General features: G+C 42.3%; 1 protein-coding gene across 2 annotated transcripts in view; it reads left to right on the top strand.

The window, feature by feature from the left end:
* si:dkey-34e4.1 (carboxyl-terminal PDZ ligand of neuronal nitric oxide synthase protein) overlaps positions 1–23,113 on the top strand; it is a 50,524-nt gene extending 27,411 nt beyond the window's left edge. The window contains exons 7-11 of one of the 2 annotated variants that reach the window (XM_010750940.3): positions 2,204–2,373; positions 6,328–6,489; positions 7,398–7,602; positions 9,342–9,663; positions 21,052–23,113. In XM_010750940.3, coding sequence (XP_010749242.2) covers positions 2,204–2,373; positions 6,328–6,489; positions 7,398–7,602; positions 9,342–9,663; positions 21,052–21,616 — 1,424 coding nt within the window. In that variant the 3' untranslated portion in view covers positions 21,617–23,113. Of the gene's footprint in view, positions 1–2,203; positions 2,374–6,327; positions 6,490–7,397; positions 7,603–9,341; positions 9,664–16,419; positions 16,669–21,051 lie in introns of those variants that run through there. The other variant, XM_019269061.2, reaches the window with a different exon arrangement.
* Positions 23,114–25,759: the final 2,646 nt, after the last annotated feature.

The following is a 25,759-nucleotide window of genomic DNA, read 5'->3' as shown; positions in this document are numbered from 1 at the left end:
TCGATCTTCAGCTGTACTATAATAAAAGGCATAAAAGGCCAAAAAAATCATCTTAAAAAAAAAATATATATATATATATTATGAACCAGCCAAAAAATTGTGGACATGAAAGCACACATACACACAAAAGTTGTGTGCTTACGCGTGTTTCTCTCTTTACTTTTAAATAATGCCAACCACTGTTCACAAAAGCAGTGCTGGTGTATTAAAGCACACGTTTTTACCTCCAACATCTGCTCTGAACAACGTGCTGTGGAAAATCTGGTGTTTATGAGCATTTATTGGTCATTTTTGGGGGACACGAGGATCATCTATCTCCTGGCTAAAGCTTAACCTGGTCTGTTTAGTTTGATTACACGCCTCTTTACGACTTAAATGGAACCATCAGACCAAAAACAGCAATCAGACAGTAAACAGCACAGACGTATGGCCACACTGAAATGTTAACGGGTTTCAGGGACAAAATGAAATTGTTCTCTGAGGCCTGTGCTGCATTATTTCATGTGCGACGGAGGCCAACGATGGGAAAATTGCCATGATTACAACTTTCAAGTCATTGGACAACACAAGAGCATGATTGCCGGTATAAGCAGTAATGAGTGTAATTTGCACAGTCAATGAATAGTTGTCTGCCACTGAGCTGCGGTTTGTGTGACATGTCGAGGGGTAAAATACTGTGTTGTGCTTAAAATAGAATTAATTTGGGGTTTTGTTTTTTAAATGAAGGCAACCATGTTTGCATGTTTTGCATAGACTCATATGCATTATTTTGCTGTGAAGATGGTTACATCAGAGCCTTCAGGAGGATAAGAAAATCCCACAAATATATATATAAGCTGTATTTATATGTAAAGGTATACACTCAGCTATCGGATGAATACTAGCCAATTCTAAACACTTGTTTCTTGTCTTATCATTCACAGGGTCGTAAACTGACGGGCGCAAGCAAGAGGAGGAAGATGACGTCAAACTGAGGAAGACGAGCAGGAGAAGATCTTCAGCCGGCGCTTCGCTCTGCGAAAAGGCCGTCGGTGACATTCTGCAGAGTCTGGCCGAACTGAACGTGGTAAAACCCGGACAGACCATCATAGTAAGATACTGGAGACACACACACACACACAAACAACGGACGTAAGAAGAGGTGCACTGTATGTGCGTGATATATTATAGTTATAGTTGCAGGCCCCCTACAGTATAAAGATGAACAACCTTGTAGCTTGTACAAACCTTCATCAGACCAAAAACTAGCAATCAGACAGTAACAGCACAGACGTATGGCCACACTGAAATGTTAACGGGTTTCAGGGACAAAATGAAATTGTTCTCTGAGGCCTTGTGCTGCATTTATTTCATGTGTGACGGAGGCCAACGATGGGAAAGATTGCCATGATTACAACTTTCAAGTCATTGGACAACACAAGAGCGTGTGTCTCCCTTTACTTTTAAATAATGCCAACCACTGTTCACAAAAGCATGCTGGTGTATTAAAGCACACGTTTTTACCTCCAACATCTGCTCTGAACAATGTCGCTGTGGAAAATCTGGTGTTTATGAGCATTTATTGGTCATTTTTGGGGATCATCTATCTCCTGGCTAAAGCTTAACCTGGTCTGTTTAGTTTGATTACACGCCTCTTTACGACCTAAATGGAACCATCAGACCAAAAACTAGCAATCAGACAGTAACAGCACAGACGTATGGCCACACTGAAATGTTAACGGGTTTCAGGGACAAAATGAAATTGTTCTCTGAGGCCTTGTGCTGCATTTATTTCATGTGTGACGGAGGCCAACGATGGGAAAGATTGCCATGATTACAACTTTCAAGTCATTGGACAACACAAGAGCATGATTGCCGGTGTAAGCAGTAATGAGTGTAATTTGCACAGTCAATGAATAGTTGTCTGCCACTGAGCTGCGGTTGTGTGACAGGCCGAGGGGGTAAAATACTGTGTATGTGCTTAAAATAGAATTAATTTGGGGTTTTGTTTTTTTAAATGAAGGCAACCATGTTTGCATGTTTTGCATAGACTCATATGCATTATTTTGCTGTGAAGATGGTTACATCAGAGCCTTCAGGAGGATAGAAAAATCCCACAAATATAATATATAAGCTGTATTTATATTTAAGCAGCATAGAATACAACAATCAGATGAATACTAGCAAATTCTAAACACTTGTTTCTTGTCTTATCATTTCACAGGTCGTAAACTGACGGGCGCAGAGCAAGAGGAGGAAGATGACGGCAAACTGGGAGGAAGACGAGCAGGAGAAGATCCTTCAGCCGGCGCTTCGCTCTGCGAAAAGGCCGTCGGTGACATTCTGCAGAGTCTGGCCGAACTGAACGTGGTAAAACCCGGACAGACCATCATAGTAAGATACTGCAGGACACACACACACACAAACACACTGAAGACCGTAAGAAGAGGTGCACTGTATTGTGCTTGATATATTATAGTTATAGTCTGCAGGCCTGCCCTACAGTATAAAGATGAACAACCCTTGTAGCTTACAAACCTTGATACAAGACATTTCCCCTTTTTCAACAATCATACACACCATTAGTTACCATCATAAAGATATCAGTCCTTTGCTTAACTGGTTTCCATTTGGACCAAGAGGCAAACTCAGTGGCTGTGAAGTGAAGCCAAAAACTGCAGTTCCTCAAACGTCCACTTGAGGCTGGCTGCAGAACAAGTCACAGATTTTGAGCTTTGAAAAACAGCGCTTCGGAAATCTACACATACCTCGTCCATTCTTTATACTGTCAGTGATTTGGACAGTGGAAGCAACGACATGTTTGTTCTCTGTTGTAGAAAAGAGAGCGAATTGTGGTGACAGCAAATAACCAGCCTGTTATAACTTAAGAACCGTTGAACTGCCTGTGCGGCTTTTGGCAGACAACAGTTTTTAATGGAGAGCAGCTAAACATCATCATCCCATCTCAATACATCTGAATCTCCCTCTCGAAACACTGAGTCTACTCAGCTGTGTGGAGGAAAAAAAAAAATGAAACCATGTTGAATCATTCAGAGCAGACACAATGGAGTTCCCCCGGACAAACAATGAGGTTTAGCGGTTGGTCATTAGCGCCGCGCGTTCATTAGTCATTCACATTTCTGTCTGGTTCCTCGTCTGGCTGCTTGATTGGTTGACTGAACTCGCCGCCTGCTCACAGAAACAAAAACAGTCAAGCCCGGCGTGCAAGGATGAGCGCACATTCTTATTAAGAAATATCCGGGACTGTCGTTAAAGGGAGAGGAGGGTAAGGTCTGCCAGGAAGAAAAAAAAAAAAAAGTTGCTTTGTCACCGGGGACATTTTTGGGAAAAATGTCACTGAGCGGATCGTAAAACTCGTAAAAAAAAAAAAAAGTTGCCAAGTTGGCAACACTAAACGGTGAAACTGATGTGATATCACAAACTATTTTTAGTGCTTGCCCCATGGAGAGTTACCAGCTCTGAGACTAACGTTGTCAATCAATACTAAACATTCACGGCCAATGCAGGGAAAGAGATAACCGTGCTTTTGACCAAACAAACACAGAGGACATATATACTGATTTCTTCAGTGCTCCAGCAATCCTCATAGTGGTTGTATTTCTTGTCGTGGTCATGGACAGCTAATCCTTACGCCAGCAAGATGTAAAGACGTTGTTTCCATTGCGGTTGGAGTGAAGGTCCCCGCTCTTTATTACTGACTCCAGCAGCAGCATCCACATTTTAATGATTGCAGCTTTCTTTCCTCCAGACTGCTTCCGACTTTGCGGCTTGCTAAATGTCTCTGCCTCTGCTTTGATTCACAGCTTTGGCATTAGTTTGGTTTTGATCTCGACGTAGCGCTGCCAAATAGCTCATTCAAGTAAAAGAGTTTAGTGCTTTGTCATCTGCCGCAGTACCTGACCAGATCTGCGGCTCTGCGTATAGGTGTGGAATAATGCTACAGTTCTGACTGTAAATCCTCATCAAGTTAGGAAGCGATCTTTTAATATGACAGTGACAAGATGAAAAGGATGCAAACATACAGGCTTTGGTGTGTCACGACGTGCTCCTTTTTGGATTTGTCACCACAGCGTATGTGTGGTAGATACAGCTGTCATCATGCTGCTAAAGGAAAGAGAGAGAGAGAGAGAGAGAGAGAGAGAGAGAGAGAGAGAGTGTATGATGGGAGGAGACCTGAATATTCCTACTGGCTGTGGAAAAGGGGGACACCTAATCCCAAAAACCCCCGGTCTGTTCCCTTTGATTTGTGAGAAACGCCACCATAATCCCATTGAGGGGTTCACGAACATCTGCTCTGTGGAGATAAGCAAGGAGCGAGGGAAGGAAAAAAAGAAAAAGAGAGATGGAGGAAGGAACAATGAGAGATCAGAAAAAAGACAGAGATTACACACGATGCTGGTTGTATTGGTGGGTAAACACGGGCTGGACGAAATAACGTCTTAGGTGTTTTTTGAGGAAGTTTTGGACATTTACTTTTTGGACCGTGAAAATATATTTTCGCAATCTGGTTTTTACTTTGAACAATATCCGACAGTACAAAACCAAACACAAAATTTCTGCCAAAGTTGAATCAGCTTTGATTATTTCAAGTTTATGTATTTGTATTTCTGTCTGTTGAAGTGGGCAGGACTCGTTACATCCACCAATCACCAGTTATCAAAGTCCAGTGACAGTCGGTGGGTTGTTTCATTATGTTGTCATGAAGCTGTTGAGTTTTTGAGTGTTGAACAATGAATAAAAAATAACCAAGAAAGCTTTTATCGTTGCTTATTTAATCAGGAATATCTCATGTTGCATAAGTTTAGTGGCTTTAATTTGGTCATTGCTGTATTTCATTGTTTTGTCTACAAAATGACAGAAATCCCATTAAAACTGCCCAGAGTCTAACGTCTGAACTTCAGATTGCTTCTTTTGTGTGGCCAACAGTCTAAAGCACAAAGATGTTCAGTTTATTTTAATATAAAACTAAACAAAAAGCAGTAAATCGACACATTTGAGAAGTTAGGACCTGTAAATGTTTCTGTTTTTTAAGTAGAATTTTGTGGGTGTAGTTGCAGATTGCAATCCTTCCACTCACCTTCCGGTTCCAAGCGTGAACGAGACGTGCAAAAAAACATGAAACTCCCCATCTAGAGCCAGTGTTTTGTCCGTTTTGGGCTACTGTAGAAACTTGGCGTTACAATTTTACACACTGGACCTTTTTTAAATGCTTCATTGTAAATATAAATCGTAGTCATATAATTGATTGACAGCTGATTAATTGATTTCAGCACCATAAGTTTGTAGTCTGACAAGTTTTTCTCTGCAACAGTTTGGAAGAACACATTATTAGTTATTATTCAGCCGCCAGCTGTCGTCACGTTTTGATTGAAATGCTGCAAAATCCAGTTCAAATTCAAACCACAGACAAAAACTCGAAAACAGAAATCATCCAAACTTTTGTCAGAAGATATTGTGTTGATGTACGACGTCATTATTCAAAGCATGAATCCGATTTATAAAACAGCTTTTCAAGTTTTCTATTCTGATATATTCTGTCGTCTGTCAGAGCGTGACTGCAGCGTTTATAATTCACATCAATTGTAGATATGAACCATGAATATAATTTTACATCATTGCAATAAAATGTACTTTTCTTCACGCTTGTATTTCAAATGTCTGATGATGGACTGAGACAGGAGCTTCTCTTCAATGTGCTGCACTTTACTGTGTGCTGCTTCGCCCTCTAGTGGTGCGATGTCGAAGTTACAAACTGCCATTGCACCAAGTCATTTTGCATGACAGCAGTTTGTCATACAGACGTGAATTTTATGTTTTTAACCTTCCGCACATAAAATCTCTCTTGATCAGTGCTGATATCTCCGGAGACTGAAACATCCTGTTTCTCCAGGCGACATCCGTGCATCGCAGAGATCATCGGAAAAATCATCGAAAAATCCAGCGAGGAACAAAACAGAGGAAGAGAGTGTAGTGTATGATAATGAGCTTAGAGATTATTACAGTTCTGGTAGGGCTCCGGGGAGCTCCACATGAGTGGCTCGCAGTCCTGAGCTCGGGGACTCGGAAGACTGGGTGGTTTTTATCCTACTGGTTCATTAATTGCATTCATCTGGTGTCCAGGGTCCAAAAATAGCTCCTATTATGTAGAAAAGATGAAAAACTGGCAGCACTGTGGCTCCTGAGGGCCAACACTGAAGTCCATTGTTTGTTTAATGTGTCAGGGAATCTAATGCCAGAGAAATGACACCCGACGTTTCAGCTCAAAGCGTGTTTTTAACCATTGAAAATAACTTTTCTTTTCTTTTTGTGTGTTTTCTCTGCGCTCAGGACTTTGATCGAAGGTCACTCTTCACTGTGACATCCCAAGGCGTCACTCCCGGCAGCCCTTGCTCCCGATCTCTCACCCCGCTGGCGTCGCAGCACTACCTGCAGCTTCTCCAGCAGCAGCTGCAGCAGCAGCAGCAGCACACGCAGGTGGCCGTCGCACAGGTAAGACATAGATAGATAGATAATTGATTAATCGATGAATCAATCATTTTAGTTTGCTAGAGTTCTAATCACTTTATTTAATGAGTTTAATATTCTCAGGAACCCAGTGATAAATATCAGATCAGTTCACCTTGATGCTCGTCTGTTTCCAGTAAAAAAAGCCAGCTGGACGTGTACCATTTATTTTTACACTGACTTCCCTCTCAGTTGGCTGAACCTGCCACATTGATTCTGACTCATGTTGTGGATTTACCTCATCCGGTACCACATGAATTATTAACTATTATTTGGCTCATCCAGTCTGTCAAGCAATTTCATATTTATTTCGGTGAAGCTCTGGGGAACTAATTTAATTTTTGTTGCAATATTGACATTTATTTTACCCAGACCGTCTCGCACGGCACTCATGCTGCATCTTTACCGCGCTCGAGGCTCATACACACTTCATTCGAGCAGAATAAAGACCCATGGAGGCGATCTTCATCTTGGCAACCTTGTTCCTAGCTGCTTCCTTCAAGTATCTCTTGTTCACAATAAGGAGCCCCGTGTTATCTCTCTGTGCTGTATGTCTCTTACTGATGCTCTCCCACTAGGGGGCAGCACCAGCGCAGAAATGGAAGGACAAGTCGCTGCAGCGTGACAAAATAAAAGCGGTGCATTATTATAATAATAATAATAATGCATTCGCATCAGAGCAGCTCCAGAGCCTCCAGTTTCTGTCGTCATCAGAGGAGCTGCAGCACAGATGAATATTGACATTACTGTTTCATGTCTGCCACTGCAAAATCGACCCAGTCATCACTTCGAGACAGGAAAAATAACTTGTTAACGTGTTGTTAACTTGTTAAGTTTTGCATAATCAAATCACAAACAAACAGACACCCCTCGTCCTTTTGTTTCCACCCCAGGTGCAGCTGCTGAAGGATCAGATGGCAGCGGAGACTGCAGCTCGTATGGAGGCTCAGGCCCGTGTCCACCAGCTGCTGCTGCAGAACAGGGACTTGCTGCAGCACCTGGCCCTACTTGTGCAGCAGCTGAAAGAGCTGGAAGCCCGTTCCCCAAAAACAACACAACCAGAGCCGCCACAACAGGAGCCTCAGGCTAATGGGCACAGTAAGTGACCGGTGGGAACAGTGTAAATCCTTCGGATGAATTCATGTCAGGTCAGGTTCCCCCACCGTGTGCTGCAGTCCTCGTCGTTGCTCACTCCCCTGTTGGCAAGGGGATGGTGTAGTCATTCATGACAAATAAAAAAAACCCATGATCCCTCGCTGGCTTCCTGCCTGGAAACATCGTCAGGTGTGTTTGATGGGGCAGAAGTACAGCTGCCAGTGATTGAACCCCATCTGCAGGTGAACATGAGTGCTTTTCCCTTTGCGTCACCTGGTTGACTTTTGATCAAGCATTTCTTTTCTTTCTTTTTTTTGTGTCATCTGCACTGAGGAGAAAAAGCATCGTCCTGCAGGTGTGAGCGAAACCAGTTGAAAGTATTCTTGCCGGGTCACAGCACCAAAGGAGGCGCTGAAGTCACAGATAATGAGGACTGATGCAAAAGTCCGGTTTATTTCAATGAAAGAGTGAGAAGAAAAGGGAAAGAGAGCTCGAGTTTAAACATGTTCATCTTAATTTTATTAAATTTCCAAATCCTGGTTTCTGTCGTCTTGTAGCTAATGTCAGATTTGATTGTCAAGTTTCATCTGTTATACTACTTTGTGTAAAACAAGTGTTTTATATTGACAAGACTGAGGGTCTACAGTCATGTTAACGGCTCTGTGAGGCTCTATGAAGCATTGTAGTATCGATGCGGGAAAAAGTCTGCAGGACTCGACCTCCCTGTAGCATGAACATGAAAATACAATTTCATTTTCAGAGATATTTGTGGACCAAAGTGTTGAATTCACCAACCGACAGCCTGTAGTTGCCATCTGTAGAGTCAAACAGCCACTGCAGCTAATAAAAATAACCCTGGCCACTTTAGTAGATACATTTTACAGTTTAATTCAACAGATCTGCCACAAACTCTACATCTAGGAAGATTGTAATGTTCAGTTTTTGTTTATAACCTCAATGAAGTGTTCAGATGTATAAAGTATATAACTCAGACTGAGGCTTTCTTTCTATTGAAATGTGTTTCTAATATTCTGGCCGATCAAAAGTCCAAAACATTAGAACTACAGTCCAGTTCAACCACACTGCAAACTACAACCTCAATAATAAACATATATATATAATATATATAATATATATTATATATATATATATATCTTATATATTATATCTATATATATATATATTTAACTTCATTATCTTTTGGCTTAGATTTTGATTAGATTTTTTTAGAGTTTGTTTGTTTTTTTGTTGTTTTATATTTACATAGCAGATTATATAATCACGCTGGATTTCAAACATTCTGTTGGATCTCAGACTCTGTGAGAGTTTTCATTGTCTTTACACACACACATTGTCCCAAAGGAAGATTTTTGTAGGAGGTATGTATTTACAGCAGCTAAAAGAGCGGCCAGTCTTGCCAAAATCATAATGAATAACCACACACACACACACACACACACAGTGGGCAGAGCTGTGTGTGTACGGCTCTGTGAATGTGTTTTTATGTGTGTATTTTGAATATAACACACCATGCTCCAAGCTTGTGTTAATCATGTTAAGTCCCCACTGATAGAAAATGGTAATCTTGCTAATCTCAGACACGGCTGACCTAAGTGCTGCCGCTGGCACGATGCCAGCTCTTCCTTTTCTGTAATGAGAGTCAGTACTCAGAGACTTTTACTTGTTTTTTTTTAACGTTGGCATTTTGTTGATTTATCTTCTCTGTCATTTGTTGATTCCAGATGGTCCACAGTCATCGTGCGGCTCCACATCAGCCAAGTCTTTGTCCCTGAATCTGAAGAATCACTACAGCCAGACGCCCTTAGACCAGCTCATCACCTCCACACCTTCATGGCCTCTCCAAACCTCATCCCTCTCCCCGACCCAAGTGGACTGCGCCGAGTCCTACCTGAACCTGCTAAACCTGGAGAACAGCACCAAACCGGACGCACCGGTCAACGGAGAGCTGGACTCCTTCATTAGGGCCAACGCGGCGGCCGATAACAAGGAGAGCTCGTGCAATGACATCGTCCCGTTCAGGAACTCGGCCAACATGGACGAAAAGTAAGAAAATGCTTGTTAGTAGTGAAGCAACATGCAGGAATCACAGTCTGGCAGCATGTAGTATAAGCAGTGAAGCTTTTTTACATTAGAGGAATAGTTTATCCATAATTTAGTTTTGCTTATTGGCTTTCTATGTCTCCGCTTTTGGTCTGTATATGGACTGATTCTTAAATATCTGGATGTTAATGCTTGTAACATCCAAAAAAAATGATAGTGTAGAATGAAAAAAGTTATAAAAATGGATTTCTTTCTTTTGTTTGAGGGATAATCATATTTAGGATGTTAAACAGGAAGTCATCTGCATCTAGGTTTTGCGTAATCAAATCAGAAAATGTATTTTTAGCCTGTATTTGTTTACATTGTGTCAAATTGGCATCGTTAAAGGTATGATGGATTAGCTATAAACATTTTTTTTTTACAACATACGCGTGTACTCCACGTTTTTTTTACGTTTATTTGCAGTACACATGTAGATAATTACATCTTTGTGTCACACTGAATCTGAAGATATGTCTGTGTACAGTACACATTTTGACAGTCGGGAGCAAAGGGGGGGTTTTAAAGTGGGCTGTAATTGCTTCCATGAGCTGTGCGTAACACTCTCTGCTTTGGCAACAGGACAAATCAACGGGACAAATACAGTAACTTTCCGTCGATTTTGCACGTGACCCACCACCCGCACAGCGTGAAATCCTCTGACCAAGCATAAAGACCGGGACAGGGTGGGGAAAGGTGATAAAATCAGCCTACCAGCAACTCTAACGCTCACTAAAATCTGGTTTAATCTGTACAAAAAAGTATAAAAAAATGACAAATCAACACTTTATAGAGGGGAAGTCTGACGGTCTGTTTCTTCCCTGTGAGCCAAGGTGCTGGTTCTGAAGATTTTGTTACTTTAGGGCCGTTTCCCCCTGATTTCCAGTGCTAAGCTAATCTAAGAGCCCAGCTGGCTTCATATTTAATGCACGCACATGAGAATGATATCAATCTTCTCATCGGAAACCTCCGCCAGGAAGCAAATATGTCAAACGATTCCTTTTAATGTGCGTACACATTTTCCCACCGATGTGGTACCAGCCAGTTTGTGTTTGAGGGAACCAGGCCACATGGTGACACACACACACACACACATGGGCCTCGTAGCTTTTAGCGTTATTAGTGTAGAACAGCTCAACTCAGCAGAAAACAGCCCGCAGCTAATGAAAGTGTGACTGTAATCAGAGGATTACAGAACGCGGGGAGAAAAGGGTCGGGGTTAGAAAAACAAAGAGGGGATCAGAGATTTCAGAGAGAGGGGAAACACAGAAAGTCCATCAGCTTTAACTCGTATTCCTGTTTCATGAAATAACTCGTTTTTGAGAAGCTATTAAAGCGTGTGTCGAGAGAGCAGAGACACTAAATGGATTCATTTTTCTTTGGAATAATTTATGATGAATGTGTTTTGCGCTTTTCAGGGACGTTTGAGTTTCTATTTCTCGCCGTGTCAAGAGCTTTTCCCAACTGTACTTTTTGGACTGAACGTCTGAACGCTGCGGCACGATACACAAGCAAGCCCTTACCTTGAATGCATACATGCAGCCACGGCATGTAATTACTTTTTAATGAGCTTTTTAATGAGCTTTTAATCTCCTTTAAAGCCCACCACAAAGACCGGCTGTAGTCCAAAAATAAAACATTTACTACATAAGATCAAGCAGAGCTCTCAAGCAGGACAGACTCCACTACTCCTTTTCCTTTTATCCCCCTCCTTCGCCTCTCTCTCTCTCTCTCTCTCTCTCTCTCTCTCTCTCTCTCTCATCCTCTCACTTAATTTGTCTCCCCTCTTGCTGTTTTCTCTCTCTCCATCTCTCTGTAAAAAGCGATCCACAGTGAACTCCCCGAGGAGAGCGGGTTAAAGTTGATTTTAAAACAGACAAGGAGAAAAATAAGGAGTTGGAATTGACTCGGCGGTGTAGTGTGTGCTTGGCGTGCTTGCGATTCGTTGTAACTTTGTACATTTGCTTTGTTTTGTGTGTGTGTGTTCGTCTGTCTGAGGCTACAGCTTTGCTCCCTACAGCCAGACTCACATCCTGTGGTTTCCTGTAGCGCAGACTCTCCGCCAATCCCGAATCCCCCATCCCTTCACAACCTGAAACTCTACCCACTACATATGTCAGGTTTTATTTATTTTTTTGCATGTGCAGAGGGGAAAAATAAAAGGAAAGACAAAAGGGAACTTTAAATCTCTTCCAAAGAGAGGCATCTTGTTACTGTACATTTCCATCTGAACATTAGTTTCATCTGGGAGTGTGTTGTGGTGCCAGACTGAAACCCCCTCTTTATTCATAATTATGTAACAACCCTCCCTTTTTTTTTTTTTTTGTCTGCCTCTCTTCCATCTGAGCTTTTCTATTTTCTGTCTCAAAGGCGCAGTACTGTAGCTTCAATATATATATACAGTATAAACAACCCAGGATTTGATTTTATTTTATTGGGAGTGACTTTTCCCTTTCTGTCATCCTCCCCCTCTTTTATTGGCGTTGGTTTGCCTCCTCTCCTGAGTGACATCATCTTTCTGTACACAGTAAACATAAAATTTTATGCGAGGTTTGTACACAAATGGCATATAAAAATAATGAAACGTCAGTTTATTACGGCGCAGAGTAAAAAAAACGATAATTATCTTCCTGCTGAACAGAAAAATGGGATATTTACAAAGAACCTTTCAGCTTTGTTACGCAGCTCATGTGACTGAACGATGTCTTTTAATGTGACTAAAGTACAGGTATAGGAAAAATAAGGGGGAAAATAAGATTCAGAGAAATGGAAACTTCGACTGTGCCAAAGCTAATGCAAAGGAGCTTAAAGCTGGACTCGTGCACCTTCCCTCCTCCACTGCCCGGCGTATTTTATTGCTTCCATTTGCTTTTGTTTTCTAGATTTTCCCAGCGGATCAATACTTACAGCCTGAGTGGTCTTATTTTATGATCTGCGAACTATCAGACAGATTCTGCCATCCTCTGTCACTGTCACTGTCTCTCCTCCCCTTGCCTAAGCTGAACCCCCCCCCACACATTGTTACTGTAGTTTCGCTTCACACAGACGTCATCGCCCAACATGGATCACATCCATGTGTGCTTTCCAGTTGGCCCGCTGACTCGAGCACTATATGATCACTGCATATGGCATGTTGGCACCCGCACGGCAGCATTATATCTAACCGTGTAGCGAGTCACACTTTACACAACAAAGAGAGAAACTGAAGACGGAACAAAACAGGATGGAATAGTAGATTTAAAATACACTTTGTGGGCACAACGCTGAACATACTGTGTCATTTGCAACCTTTTTGAGTCATCAACCTCTTTTTCTAACAAACATGAAAACAAGAGTCATGCCAGCCAGTGGATGTGTGAGGCTGTACCGAGCACAACAATGACTTTGAAATAAATACTAACGTGCTCACAATAACAATGCTTAACATGTTAAGCAGGTAGAATTTAATGTCAGCATGCTAATATGCTATTAATTAGCTATAAACACAGTTGAGGCTGATGCAAATGTCATTAGTTTTGTGGGTATTTCGTCATAAGCAAAAGTATTGGTGATTTACTTACTTCTGTGGATCACCAGAGTCAGTACGATACATCCTCTGGGAACAATGAATATCTTGTAGATATGATATATTAACAAATATGAATGTTTTGGCCTGTTGGTGGCACCAGAGGAAAAGTCAGGTGATCATCAAAGAGATTATGATTCATCCTCATGGGGACATGAATATATATACCAAATTTCATGGCAATCAGTTCCAGTGTTTTTTAACCATTCAGTTCACCTCCTGCCAACACATTTTAGCCATAACCACTAGCACAAGAGGATCATTCAGTGGATCACCAGTCAGAGTCAGTAGGATACATCCTCTGGGAACAATGAATATCTTGTAGATGTCGAGATATATCAACAAATATGAATATTTTAGCCTGTTGGTGGCACCAGAGGAAAAGTCAGGTGATCACAGAAGAGATTATGATTCATCCTCATGGGGACATGAATATATATACACCAAATTTCATGGCAATCAGTTCCAGTGTTTTTGAACCATTCAGTTCACCTCCTGCCAACACATTTTAGCCATAACCACTAGCACAAGAGGATCATTCAGTGGATCACCAGTCAGAGTCAGTAGGATACATCCTCTGGGAACAATAAATATCTTGTAGATGTCGAGATATATCAACAAATATAAATGTTTTGGCCTGTTGGTGGCAACACATGAAAAAGTCAGGTGGAATCACCAAAGAGAGTTCAGTACAGTTCATCCTCAGGAGAACATGAATGTGAAAACAAAATTTCATAGAAATCCATCCAAAAGTTGTTGAGAAATTTCATCCAAAAGCCACAAATGTGAACCTCATGGTGGCGTGAGAGAAACACCAAGAGCACATTCAGTATTTCAGAGCAATCTATCATCCAGAAGTTGTTGACATAATTCAGTCCGGACCATACAGCAGATCAACATTTCTAAGGCCGTGCTGCTCGAGCAAAAACAGACACATATGGTGACCAGCTCATACAAACGCTCAACTATATATTATTCACAAGTGAGTCATGTTTTCCTGCTGTAGTCTATAGACCGCTCTCACACTCTTTCTCTCTGACAGTGTTATTGTGTGTTGCATAATCACTGTCCTGATCTGGTGATCTTCCCTCCACCTCCATCTTTTGTTTTGTTTTCCCTTTTTCATCATTAGTTAAACTGACACTAACTCATCATTAGTTCGTGATAAAGTGCCTCGTTGACCACTAATTTAATTGCAGTGATGTGATCGGAGTGTAATGGATGATCTTTCCAAGCGTTTGGGCGGAGCCGGCTCTTGTCAGCTGGGATTTACACACTGCAACACGCCGTTTGTTTAGAGATAGAAAGTCGTTTGCGGGGAAGATTTATGTGAGTTTACAGAGTGAGGTGGGGCCGAACATGATGTCAGGAGAGCTGGAAAGTCAACCTGTCAATCACTGAATAATATTTTTCCTGGCAATGATGCTTTTTGGAATATAACTCCTTGTTATTTTTTAAGTTTTTAAGACACTTTGTGGTTCCCGTCACACTCACGTTCATCCACCTACATGCCTAAACATCCCACACACACTCAGATGGGTGTTTTGTGTTAATTTCTTCACAAAGGCAAGATGCTTTTAACAAAGGCTCAGTGTCCCTTCTTTGAGTTTCAGCCTCCTACTGCTTCTTTCACTCGCTTTGTGTGTGTTTGTCTAGGCGTCTCGAGGGCCAAGTATGAACGGTTTTAATGGTAACCCTTCTTTTCTAAGACTAAATGGGTAGATAGGTATATTTTTCTGTGATTTGTCTCCACCTGATGACCTGCAGAGCTCCTGCTGGGGGGTTTTTGAAAAAAGGAAGTTGCGATAACTCTTCATGCCATGCCTCTGATCGCCTGCTTTGTTGCCATTTATTGAATGTTGGAAACAGATAAGCATGCTGTGCTTATGAGTCATCTGGATTGCCGACACTGTTGGGGTTCATTTTAACTTCTAAAACTCCTTGGCCTCTTTGGTCTCTGTATTGATTTTCATATGACCTTTTTGAATTATGCTGAGCATAAAAAGGGGAAGCTTTAAAAGGTCCGGTGTGTAACATTTAGGAGGGATACATTGGCAAGGAATTGAATCTAATATTTAGAAGCATGTTTTTTTTATCCTTAAAATTAAGAACTGTTGTGTTTTTGAGTCCAGCATGTTGACACAGTAGCCCAGAATTCACTGTTTGAGGCGAATGGTATTCAGTTGGTGTCAATCTGCGGCCTCACCACTAAATGCCACTAAGTCCTACATGCTTCACCTTTTTAAGGACCGTCCCAGTGGCAGTTTTGCTCTAACCACAACATTGTTTGTGCTCATTTTAGTGAAAAACCAAAGCTTCGTAACCGATCACGTAGTTGCAGTGAGTTCCAGTACCATCTTGTGGCGACAATACCGCAGAAAGTAGCAACCACCTCGGTGTTCCAGTGATCTGTGAAGGGAGCTATTTCAGGCACCTCTGGTTCCAGATATAAGTCCCAATAATTCTCTCAATAGGTGTTCAGTGAGTCACAGTTGGATTACTTCCAAGAGCCCTGATGGGGATGAAATTCTCCCAGCTGAATCATCACAACAAAAGATTAACAGTTTCGCTAAACCTAGCCGCTTTTTTGATAAAGAAGTTGAAAGTGCAAGTCTATGTGCACGACTCCCGAGGTGCCTTTTTATAAGACATCAACCTAACAATTTTGTTTCATGTGCCACTGTTAGCGGGAAGTAGTCCGTACTTTTGTAACAATGGCATGTTTGTTTGTTTTGTTGTTTTTTTTTTGTTCATAACTTCAAAGTTTCAACATTTTGTATCCGCCAGCGCTCAGATTTCTGCCTCCGACTGTTTTTTTTCTCCATGGCAACTGGCTGATGAAACGATTTCTCAGGAACCAAGCTGAAATAATTAAAACCGTAGGCCATGACCAAAAAAAAAAAAAAAAACCTGTAGGAGTGTTCCTCTATTTTGAGGAAACGTGTGTGTGTGTGTGTGTGTGTGTGTGTGTGTGTGTGTGTGTGTGTGTTTCTATCTTGGGTAACATTGAGGATATCATTAAAAGAAACATTTTGAAACCAGCAGCAGCTTCTCTCTCTTCACTTCTCTTACTTTGCTTCCTAAATTCTTTAGTCCGTCACGTACAGGAGCTCCCTGATCCTCTGTGGTCTAACTGTTGCCTCTCTTTGGTACAGGTGCGAGGACCCTCTCCTGCTCTTCCTCTTCCTCATCTAACCATCCCTTCATTCCCCTCATCGGTCTGCTCAAACAAACAAACTCAACCTAACGAGCTCATGCATCCCATCAACCCGTCCCCATCCCCACCTCTCCCTAGGAGCCTGAGGAGCTCTCTGCCACTGCCTAAGCCCCCTTCCTCTCCTCCTCATCCTCATCCTCCTCCTCTTCCTCTTCTTCTCCTCTCTGCCCTTTCTCCTCCCTCCTATGTGAGTATTACTCATGACTACCAGCATGTGGAACCAGTGTCTGTGGCACAAGCATGAGACCTGGCATGTGGTGGGTGAACAGTGTGGGTGTTTGCTGGCTCGTGTGTATGTGTGTGTGTGTGTGCAGGTATCACCAGTGATTTCTCTGCTAATGACTGCATAATAACCTCCATTTACATGCGGATGTGGTTCTGCAAATTCATAACCGCATTAGCTCTGATGTAATCAGTGAGTCACACGTGTCTTATGCATGTCTGTGTGTTTGTCGGGGTTTCCGCACACCGAGAAGCTTGTTTTGTTTCACGTACTTTTGCCAAAATAGGTGAAATGTTCTTGTGTCAACATTCGGGGATTACATTGTCAGCAGAGGTTTCTACCTGAGCACTGAAAGCTGTCAGAGGCAGAGGCAGAGGAGAAATACCTTTTGATGCATCTGTCTTACACTCACTGTGTTACACTGCAGTTTATATTTGTGTGTGAGTGTGTGTTTCTGTTATGTGCATGCTACAAAATCACCAGGTGGAGAATGTAATAAGCCCAGCCTCAGGCATCAGAGGTATCACATACTGTACAGCTGCAGCAGCCAGTAGAAGAGCAGCATAAGGATGTAAACTCACTTGGGATAGAAATAACTATCAGAATGTATTGATGTATTATTATTATAACCCCAAAATTAAAGCTGCAAGCAGCGATGGTCGGGCCCTCGCACGTGCTCATGTCGAAATGTGCATAACATTGATCTTAATAACCAAAATGGACACTGTACGCTTCGCTGTAGCCCGGGTCACCAAGAGACTTTTTTGTGTGTCTCGGTATGTTACATACTCCCTCCAAATTTCGTACAGGTTGATGAAACCGTGGCGAGGGGCCCCTCCGAAAACATACATCTAGGTGGCGATGTAGAGCCATTTTTGTACATCCATGTGTGAGACCCCTGAAATACGTAGTTTTCGAGTACATATAGGCTGTCAAAAATGTGATTTACTTTTAGGAAGATGAAGAAAAAAATAATAATAATAAACATTCCCGCGTGCTCGGGCCCTAATAAGGACATGTTAGCTTATTCTCCGAGCTTTTCACAATTAAATGGACCCAGTTAGACGACATTAAATCTGTTTTCAGCTGCATTAGCACGAAAATATCTTCCTTTTAAATAAGAAAACCCAATAAACTGCTTGCTGTGATGGATTACTGACCGTATTATAAGGAAATTTCAAGTCCCTGCAAGTTCATTTCTGTGCCACGTTGAAATTAATAAGCAGCTGCCTGAGTGGCACAGCAGAGGAAAGAATTCAAATGTTCTTCTCTAGCAGTAATATGAAATATACTTGTGCTGTCATAAACGGTCCGGCTTGGATAAACTCTTAATAATCTCCTGTAAAGTGTTGGAAGATTTGAGTACCGTGCACCATGTCACAGATCCTTAGCTTGTCTTTCAGTCTGTGCACAAACACCTACAGCCAGAGAGAACATCCTGTTGTGGTTTGTCACCGAAAGGCGATAAGTTGTACAGTATGTTTTGAATGGCACAGGCAGATTTTCGTCGTCGTTCGATTCCAATAATCACACATTCTGTTTCCCAATAAAAATCCACTCGGCGCCAGCAGCCGAGAGTCGTGGCAGGTAGACTGAATGAAACTAGAGCAAGATGAATGGAGTGACAAACATGGAGCAATAAAGGGAGAGACGGAGGAAAATGGAAAGCAAAGACACAGCAGAGGGAGGTTAGGGAAAACAGTGAGGTGGAGAGGGGGATGTCAGTGTGACACAAAAGAGGAGTGCTGAGTCAAAGTTATGATAATGAGACCAGGGAGGCAAAGAGGCGGCCTGCTCACTGATCCAGCTGCAAATTCATCTCCATAACTTGACAGCACAAACATTCTCATTCAGAAATAACCGCACAAGAAACCAAATCTAAATCAAACTAGGAACTGGACTGTTAATCTTTGTAAACCACAAAGAAACTACAAAGTGTTACCACAGAGGAGAAAACAATACAAGTATGAAAATATCCGAGGTTTCAGAGCTGAATGAAGGGCCACTTATAGTCACATCATTCATGTAAAAAATAAACAAAACCACACAAGGACATCACCAAGATAAAGATACACACAGTAGAAGGGACAGTTTCTTTATAAAGCATTTCCATATTAGAGACCCAACGATTCCCACCATGAGCAAGCACTTGCCAACAGTGGCAAGGGAAAACTTCCTTGAATAGATACCAGCTCATATACAGATACAAATATTAGATACACAGGTAGAAAAAGATTAAGAATAATATATATATATATATATATATTGTGCAACATGTGAATATATTGTGCAACATGTCAAGGTAAAAGTGATCACAGCAGTACTTTGAGCTAAATGCTGATGTAACATGCTCATAATGACAATACTAATATGTTTAGCAGGTACAATGTTCACCATCTTAGTTTAGAGCAGGGGTCTCCAAACTACGGCCCCGGGCCCGCCTAAACAATTGGAGTGGCCCACTTAACGATCCCAAACAATCCCTCTAAACATGGCCTATTTTTCAAAATTGCATTTTCCTATTATAAAATATCCACGGTTAATGATTAAGCTTGGCATTCTAATTAAAATCGACCTTATTTACTCACACAATGGTATATTCCGACGTGACTTTGCTCGTGGTCAACTTCCGCGCAGTCTGCCCGGGGGATTCAACTCGGCGGGTCAGGGATGGCCACACGGCGGTGTGCCGCGACTGGGTCGGCTTGGAAAGGCTCTGGGGCGAAGGTGGCTCACGGCTCCAGCCGCGAGCTTTACAGCGCCCTCCTGCCCGGACCTCGCCACTTCCCGGGGTCGTGGACTTAGTGCTCGCTGCGCCCTCTCCGCGACTGTCGAATCGCAACTTATCGCAACTTATCGCAACTTTCGCTTCCTCCCGCAACAAAATCGCAAACAAAAAGGTAAAAAGCACCGCAAAGGTCTGGTGGGACTGATATCATTTCCGGTTAGACTGACCCCGGCCCCCCATCACAGAAAGGGAAGTTGATGTGGCCCGCACCGAAAAAAGTTTGGGGACCCCTGGTTTAGAGTATTATGCTTATGTTCGCTGACTACTACTAACACATTAGTTGAACAGGTAGCATATTTATAGCTTGAAACCATAAATGTGAAGAGGAAAAGTCTTGGGATAAGAAAAGTCCTGATGATTCTTCCACTGGGGATCATGAATATGCCAAATAATATACATGAATAAGCCAATTTTGTGCCAATCCATCTAATAAATGTTGAGATATTTCACATTATTAGGGAAATATTTGACCTGTTGGTGGAAAAAATCAGGATCTAAGTCATTAGTCACTCATGTCAATCGATCCGGTAGCTTTTTAAACATTTCTCTAACAAAACCGTGTCATCTAGTGGGAACCATGACTGTCCGTACAAAAAATTCATGGTTGTAGTTGTTGAGATATTTTTGTCTGGACCAAATTGGTGGACTCGCCAAACTGACCACACCACCACCACCATCCCTCGAGCCCTCACCACTAGAATGGCTTTGACATTTGACTCAGTGGAGTACAGCTTGACTTTTACCCCACATTGCTGCCCGTGCTTCTCCATTTGTTAATAAGGGGGGAAACACTGTATAATCATCTCTGGAAGATGGTTTCCCTGCACCATTCCCACAAGTCTGTCTGTTACTGCAGCCGTCCACACCGACCTCGCACAGAAGCAGAGACAGTAAATACATCAGCAAGTCATGTAAGTTCATTACAGAGACCACAGCCGCAGATTTCACAGACGGGGGGGGGGGACGAAGTTAGCAGCCACCAGCATAATGTAGAAGGGAGGAGTCGGGTAGGAAGCCAGGCTTGTTAGCGGGTGTGTGTCAGGACTCATTTTCCAAGAGAATGAGTGTGATTGTGTGTGGTTGTGTGCTCTGGTGCTTGTCGAGGCGTTTCTCTGGTACAGTCAGGGACACTGCAATGTAGCTATTTCTGGTGTGCGTATGAGGAGGCTGGAAAGCCTGCAGCTCTTTCCTCGCTCCTTCATCCCCCCCACACTCTTTTTCTTCTTCTTCTTTAAATCCCTTTCTTTCCCTGTCCCTCTATTTTCTCGGCAGGGGAGCTGTGGGATGTAGATAAATCCCCAGACAGCTGAAACAACAGGGAGCCAAGGAGAAAGAGAGAGTTACTTGTCTTGTTTGGTGACAGTTTGCGTCACATTACACTTAGGTTAATGGGGTATAATGTGACTTATGGAGAGGAAAACTGGCTTGAGGCTTATTCTCATACACCTGCTCGGCACAGAGAATGATCAAAATGAGGAGAATGAAAATGTCTTTATGGATCTGCAGCATATTTTTACCCATGAAGTCTCTAACCAACTCTTGTGTTCTCTCTGTGGCAGGTGTAAACAGATGATCCCCAAACTTGACCCCCCGCCACCATCCATGAACCGCAAGAGGGCCAGCAGGACCTTGTCTCCGGGGGTGGACCTCGCAGCTGCGTCCACGCCGGGAGAGGTCACGGCTAACGATGCGGCCGCCAGCCGCAGCAGCAGCCTCTCGTTCCCAGACGGCACCCCCGGCTCCTTGTCGTCCGCTGATTTCCACTCGCTAAGCAACTGCGAGAGCAGCTCCTGCTCGGCCAGCGAGGACTCGGGCGTCCGCTCCGAGACCAAGTCCCTGCTGTCTCCGCTGCGCGATGACGACGACCTGTTCGGGGACCGCGGGACGTTTTTGACAGCCTCCAGCGGCTGCGACAGCCCCCTGGAGGAGAGGTGCGAAGAGGTGCTCTCTCCGTCCGAGTCGTATCCCGCCGAGTCCCCCAACTTGGTCTCACATTCGGACACCTACGAGCACCCACTGCCCTTCTCCTCTCCCATGAACGACACCTGCCTTCACATCAGTTTCTCTGAGGATGAGCTGCTGGAGAGCAGCCAGGAAGACCCCAACATCCCACAGCGGAGTTAGGAGGATGAGCTGAGAGGCCCCTCACTGTGTCCTTCAATCAGCTTTTAATGCAATACTCACTGTCAGACCCTCTTATGTTTGCACTGGGCTCCATTTCAGGACCTTTAATTTTTTTCCGTCCACTTGTGACACAGTACAGACATAGCATATACCAGTTACTGAAAAATAATCTATCGTATAAATTATTAGCCGACGGACAGATTTAGTATTTTTGTAATGAAATTAATGATCTTTAATTTACTTTGTAGTGACTAGAATGTTAAGCAGAATACATGTAGCAATTCTTGCACTGTTAAGGTCACGCGTAATTTACCGTAGAATTCAAAGCCAATGAGGGAACACATTTTATTTTTGCTAGTAGTCAACATTAAAACGTTGTTTTGTATGATGCGTCGCCGCGGTGGGAAAATGACTGAAATGATTTTCTTGCAGATTTGATACGCGATGATTGACGCGGATGTTGGGAAGAGCCTCTCCGACTGGAAAGCACCTGCCCGGATGATGGGTGGAAAGAAAAGAACAAGAAAGTCAGACAAAGGGACAAAGAAATGAGCAGATGTAGTTGTTTTCTGGGTTTATACGCATCCGTTTATGGCTGTGTAGTATGTTTCGTTTTTTTTTAAACATGAGGGTTGAGAGGGTTTTAGAACGTTGCTACTCGTGTTTGGGTTTTTCAGACTGGTAGGCCTCAAAGCAGTTGATTCTGCTGATAGCATGGATGTAATCCTTCAAAACAAAAAAAGGATTTACACGTTGAATTAAAAATATTTTAGTTTTTAGAAACCGCACACTTAAAAAAAAAAAAAAGCAGACACAATGGCTATAAAAGCTTTGGATTGCACCTGTCTGGGTGAAGAGTCTGTCATAAAATGAACCCTCAGACTCAATAGGAAAGGTAATTGAGGAATCACAAAGGACCTCGGATGGAAGAAAGAAAGCTCGGCAGATGGATTTTCTCTGTTCGGTCTCGCTTTGTGAAATCCTGAATAACCAGCAAATCGGTATATATAGTATATAGTCTTTTTATTTGTGTGTAGCTTCATCTAAACATTGGAAAATGTTTCAGCTTCATTGGTGTGGAGCTACGATTAGACGAGGAATCATGAATTTTAAATGAATTACTGGCTCCAGTGTCTCAAATGTAAACATTTTCAGGATATTTAATGTTTTTAATCTGCAAATTACTTGAAAATCAAAGTAATGATTAGTTGCCGCCCTAGAACTGAACATGTAGCATCAAACGTGCATGTGCGAATAGTGTGTTATTGAATTAAGCATACTGGTGTGACCTTGGACAGGTAGAAGCGACGGTAGATTGAAGTGAGAGGAAGCAGCTGAGGTGCGAGGAGAGAGGGGCGGTGTTAAAGGTGTAAAATACCCACAGGTGAAGCTTGTAACACCCGGAAACGAGGCTCTTCTCAACATCACACGTGGCAGGGAGATATGACAGCAATAACTGGTGGAAGAAAAAAATAATAAAGAGGAATAGTTGAAGAACTTACCTGTGTTTATTTATTTTTTTCCCAGTTTGTATTATATGCAGAAAACCACAAGACCGCAACTCTTGTCTGTGTGATCTTGCACGCAGGATGATAACAGAAAGAGAAAATTACCGTCACTGCATGATTCTTTGGTGATACTTGTCTTCGATGTAATTTCCTGAAGTGCTGTCAGCATAATTTTATTCACTGTTTTTTCAGCAGTAGTATCAAACAGGTGAATCTGAGAAAATCAGCAACAAGCAGCTTCAAAACATCAGGTAACAATGCAACCACAGACCCATTAAAGACCTTGTAAAGTAAGAATAAATATGTGTTCTGAGTTTGTCAGACCAAAGAAGAAAGTGTTATTAACCACCCAGCCAAATTTAAATGATTAAAAATATTGACAAGTTTATGAAATTAGGTGTCAAAATAAGATAAAAATGAGCCATATTGTCAGCTGCGGGACTGTGGAGGCGTGTCCGACACACAAACTTCAGATCTTTTTCAATATAAATCAATTTCTTCTTCATCTCTTCATGTTTGGGAAGTTTAAATAAAGTAATGAGCTATGCTCTGGGAGGCCTCAGCGTGTCATCAAGCCACCCTTTAAGGACCGCCCACAAAAATCCTGGACCGAAAACTGGTGAAAAACAGTTTTAACCTCTAACTCCACATTGAAGGAATATGTCGTTCAAAGTCTTTTCACATGTTTTTAGCAACTATTTTCCAACATATTCATTGTGTTTTGAAAGACTTCATCTGCTCGCCTCTTTTGCCTTTTTACTCTGCATTAATTATCTCCGCACATTCACATTTGGCATTAAAAATAAATGTCTCTCGGGGTGGCGTTTAGCTCAGTTGGTAGAGCAGCCGCCCCATGTGCGAAGGCTCCGCGTTTGCCGTGGAAGCCCAGGGTTCAAATCCGACCTGTGGCTCTTTCCCGCATGTCATTCCCCGTCTCTCCCTCCCTGCATGCCTGTCACTCTTCAGCTGTCTCTATAAAATAATTGAACTCCTTCCCACATCCGTAACACTTTCAATGCTCGAGACTTTCTGCCACTCTCTCTCAGTTGAAGGCGTGTTGCTCATCTGTGTTAACCCCTGAGCATACAGCGCTCGCCTCTGCAGTGTACACTGTCGCTGCGAGGCAGGAGAAGGTGACTGACAGGCTTAATGTGTTCAGGGCGTTACTGTAAGTGGGATGCAGTAATGAGAATGGAGGCGATAGGAAATTCTTCAGCTCTCAGGTGTTCAAGCTGTTATTTCCCCTGCGCCGCTCTGATCTCCGGAGTACAAACACCACCCCTAAACAAGAGAACTGATGAAGTGCATGGTGTGCTTTATTTGTGGCACACAGGATTTCTTCCTGTGTGCCTTCGTTCTCTCTTTCAACTTGGAATTCCCTAACTGCACAATCAATAATGCAGGATGTCTGCGGCTCAGGATAGCACGGGCTAGTCCCTCTTCTCTTGTTCTTTTTTTCTCCAGAGAGGTGGCCTCCACCTGAGCCTGCTCGATACCAGACTCCATCTGATCTGCGATCAATCCGACAGTACCTCCAGAACGCAGCTTGACTCCCGAGTGTTAACCTTGGCTCTGTGGCTTCACATGGCTGCTTAAAGTAGATGGCCGTCGTCCTTTATGTGCCCATTAATGCTGCTGAAATGTCATTAGTCTCTCTGTGTAGACGGGGGGGCTGGTGATCAAAGCTTTTTGTGTGAGACACTAAGATAGACAGCAGAAGATAAGACAGCATTTGGTTTGTTAATTTTAGAGCCTCAACACCAGTCTGCATTTATTTATTAAGGAAAGACATTTTACAACACAAACAAGACACGATAACGCATATTTTGGGGATTAATTTCGACAATCTTTTCAGGTACAGTAAAAAGAAGAGAAGCTACCGCTTGGTCCAGGGTGTTACTTTGTTGGTCATCAAATTATCCCAAAAATCAGAAGACAAGAACGCTGTATACACAAAAATGTATCCACAATTTAATACATTTACAGCCAGTAAAAATGTAAGATGACTTCTATGTGCACAAAAGGTTAATTTCCCTTTAGAATGTTGTTTTTAGTGAGCACTCATCCTTTGCCAAGATGACCAAGTCTCCTCCACCTCCATGTGTCACAGTCATGCTGTTTAATCAGCCACACCTGTCAGGTGGAGGGATCATCTTGGCAAAGGAAAGAAAAGCTCACTAACAATGATTTTTGACGAACTTGTGAACAAAAATTTGAGAGAGGCAAACATTTTGAGTGCAGGGAAGAAGTCATACATTTATTATTTCCACTCTCTGAGTGGAAAAAAAAAAGATTTTAAGGAAGCTTCATCGATTCATGAAGTCTACCTGAGTCAAAAGCTGAGTTATAAAATTCTAACTGTACCCTTGATTATTAAGATAAATAGATTACTTTTAGCCATTCTATGTTGTATGTATGTATATTATATATATATATATATTATTATGTTCTTTATATATATATATATATATATATATATAAAAACCCAAAAAACATATATTTTGGGTTGGTTTTTTTTTCGTTTAGCTGTGTAGTCCAGCCAAACTATAAGATATATTAAAAGTACTGATACTGAATTAATCATGTCTGTCTAGACTCATCCACAACCAGCCTAGCAGAGATCAGAGGATCCATT

This window comes from Larimichthys crocea, chromosome IX (genome assembly GCF_000972845.2).
Source record: "Larimichthys crocea isolate SSNF chromosome IX, L_crocea_2.0, whole genome shotgun sequence".
Taxonomy (NCBI): Eukaryota; Metazoa; Chordata; class Actinopteri; family Sciaenidae; genus Larimichthys; species Larimichthys crocea.
Note: the sequence above shows the minus strand (reverse complement) of the source record. Positions and strands in the feature narration are given on the sequence as shown.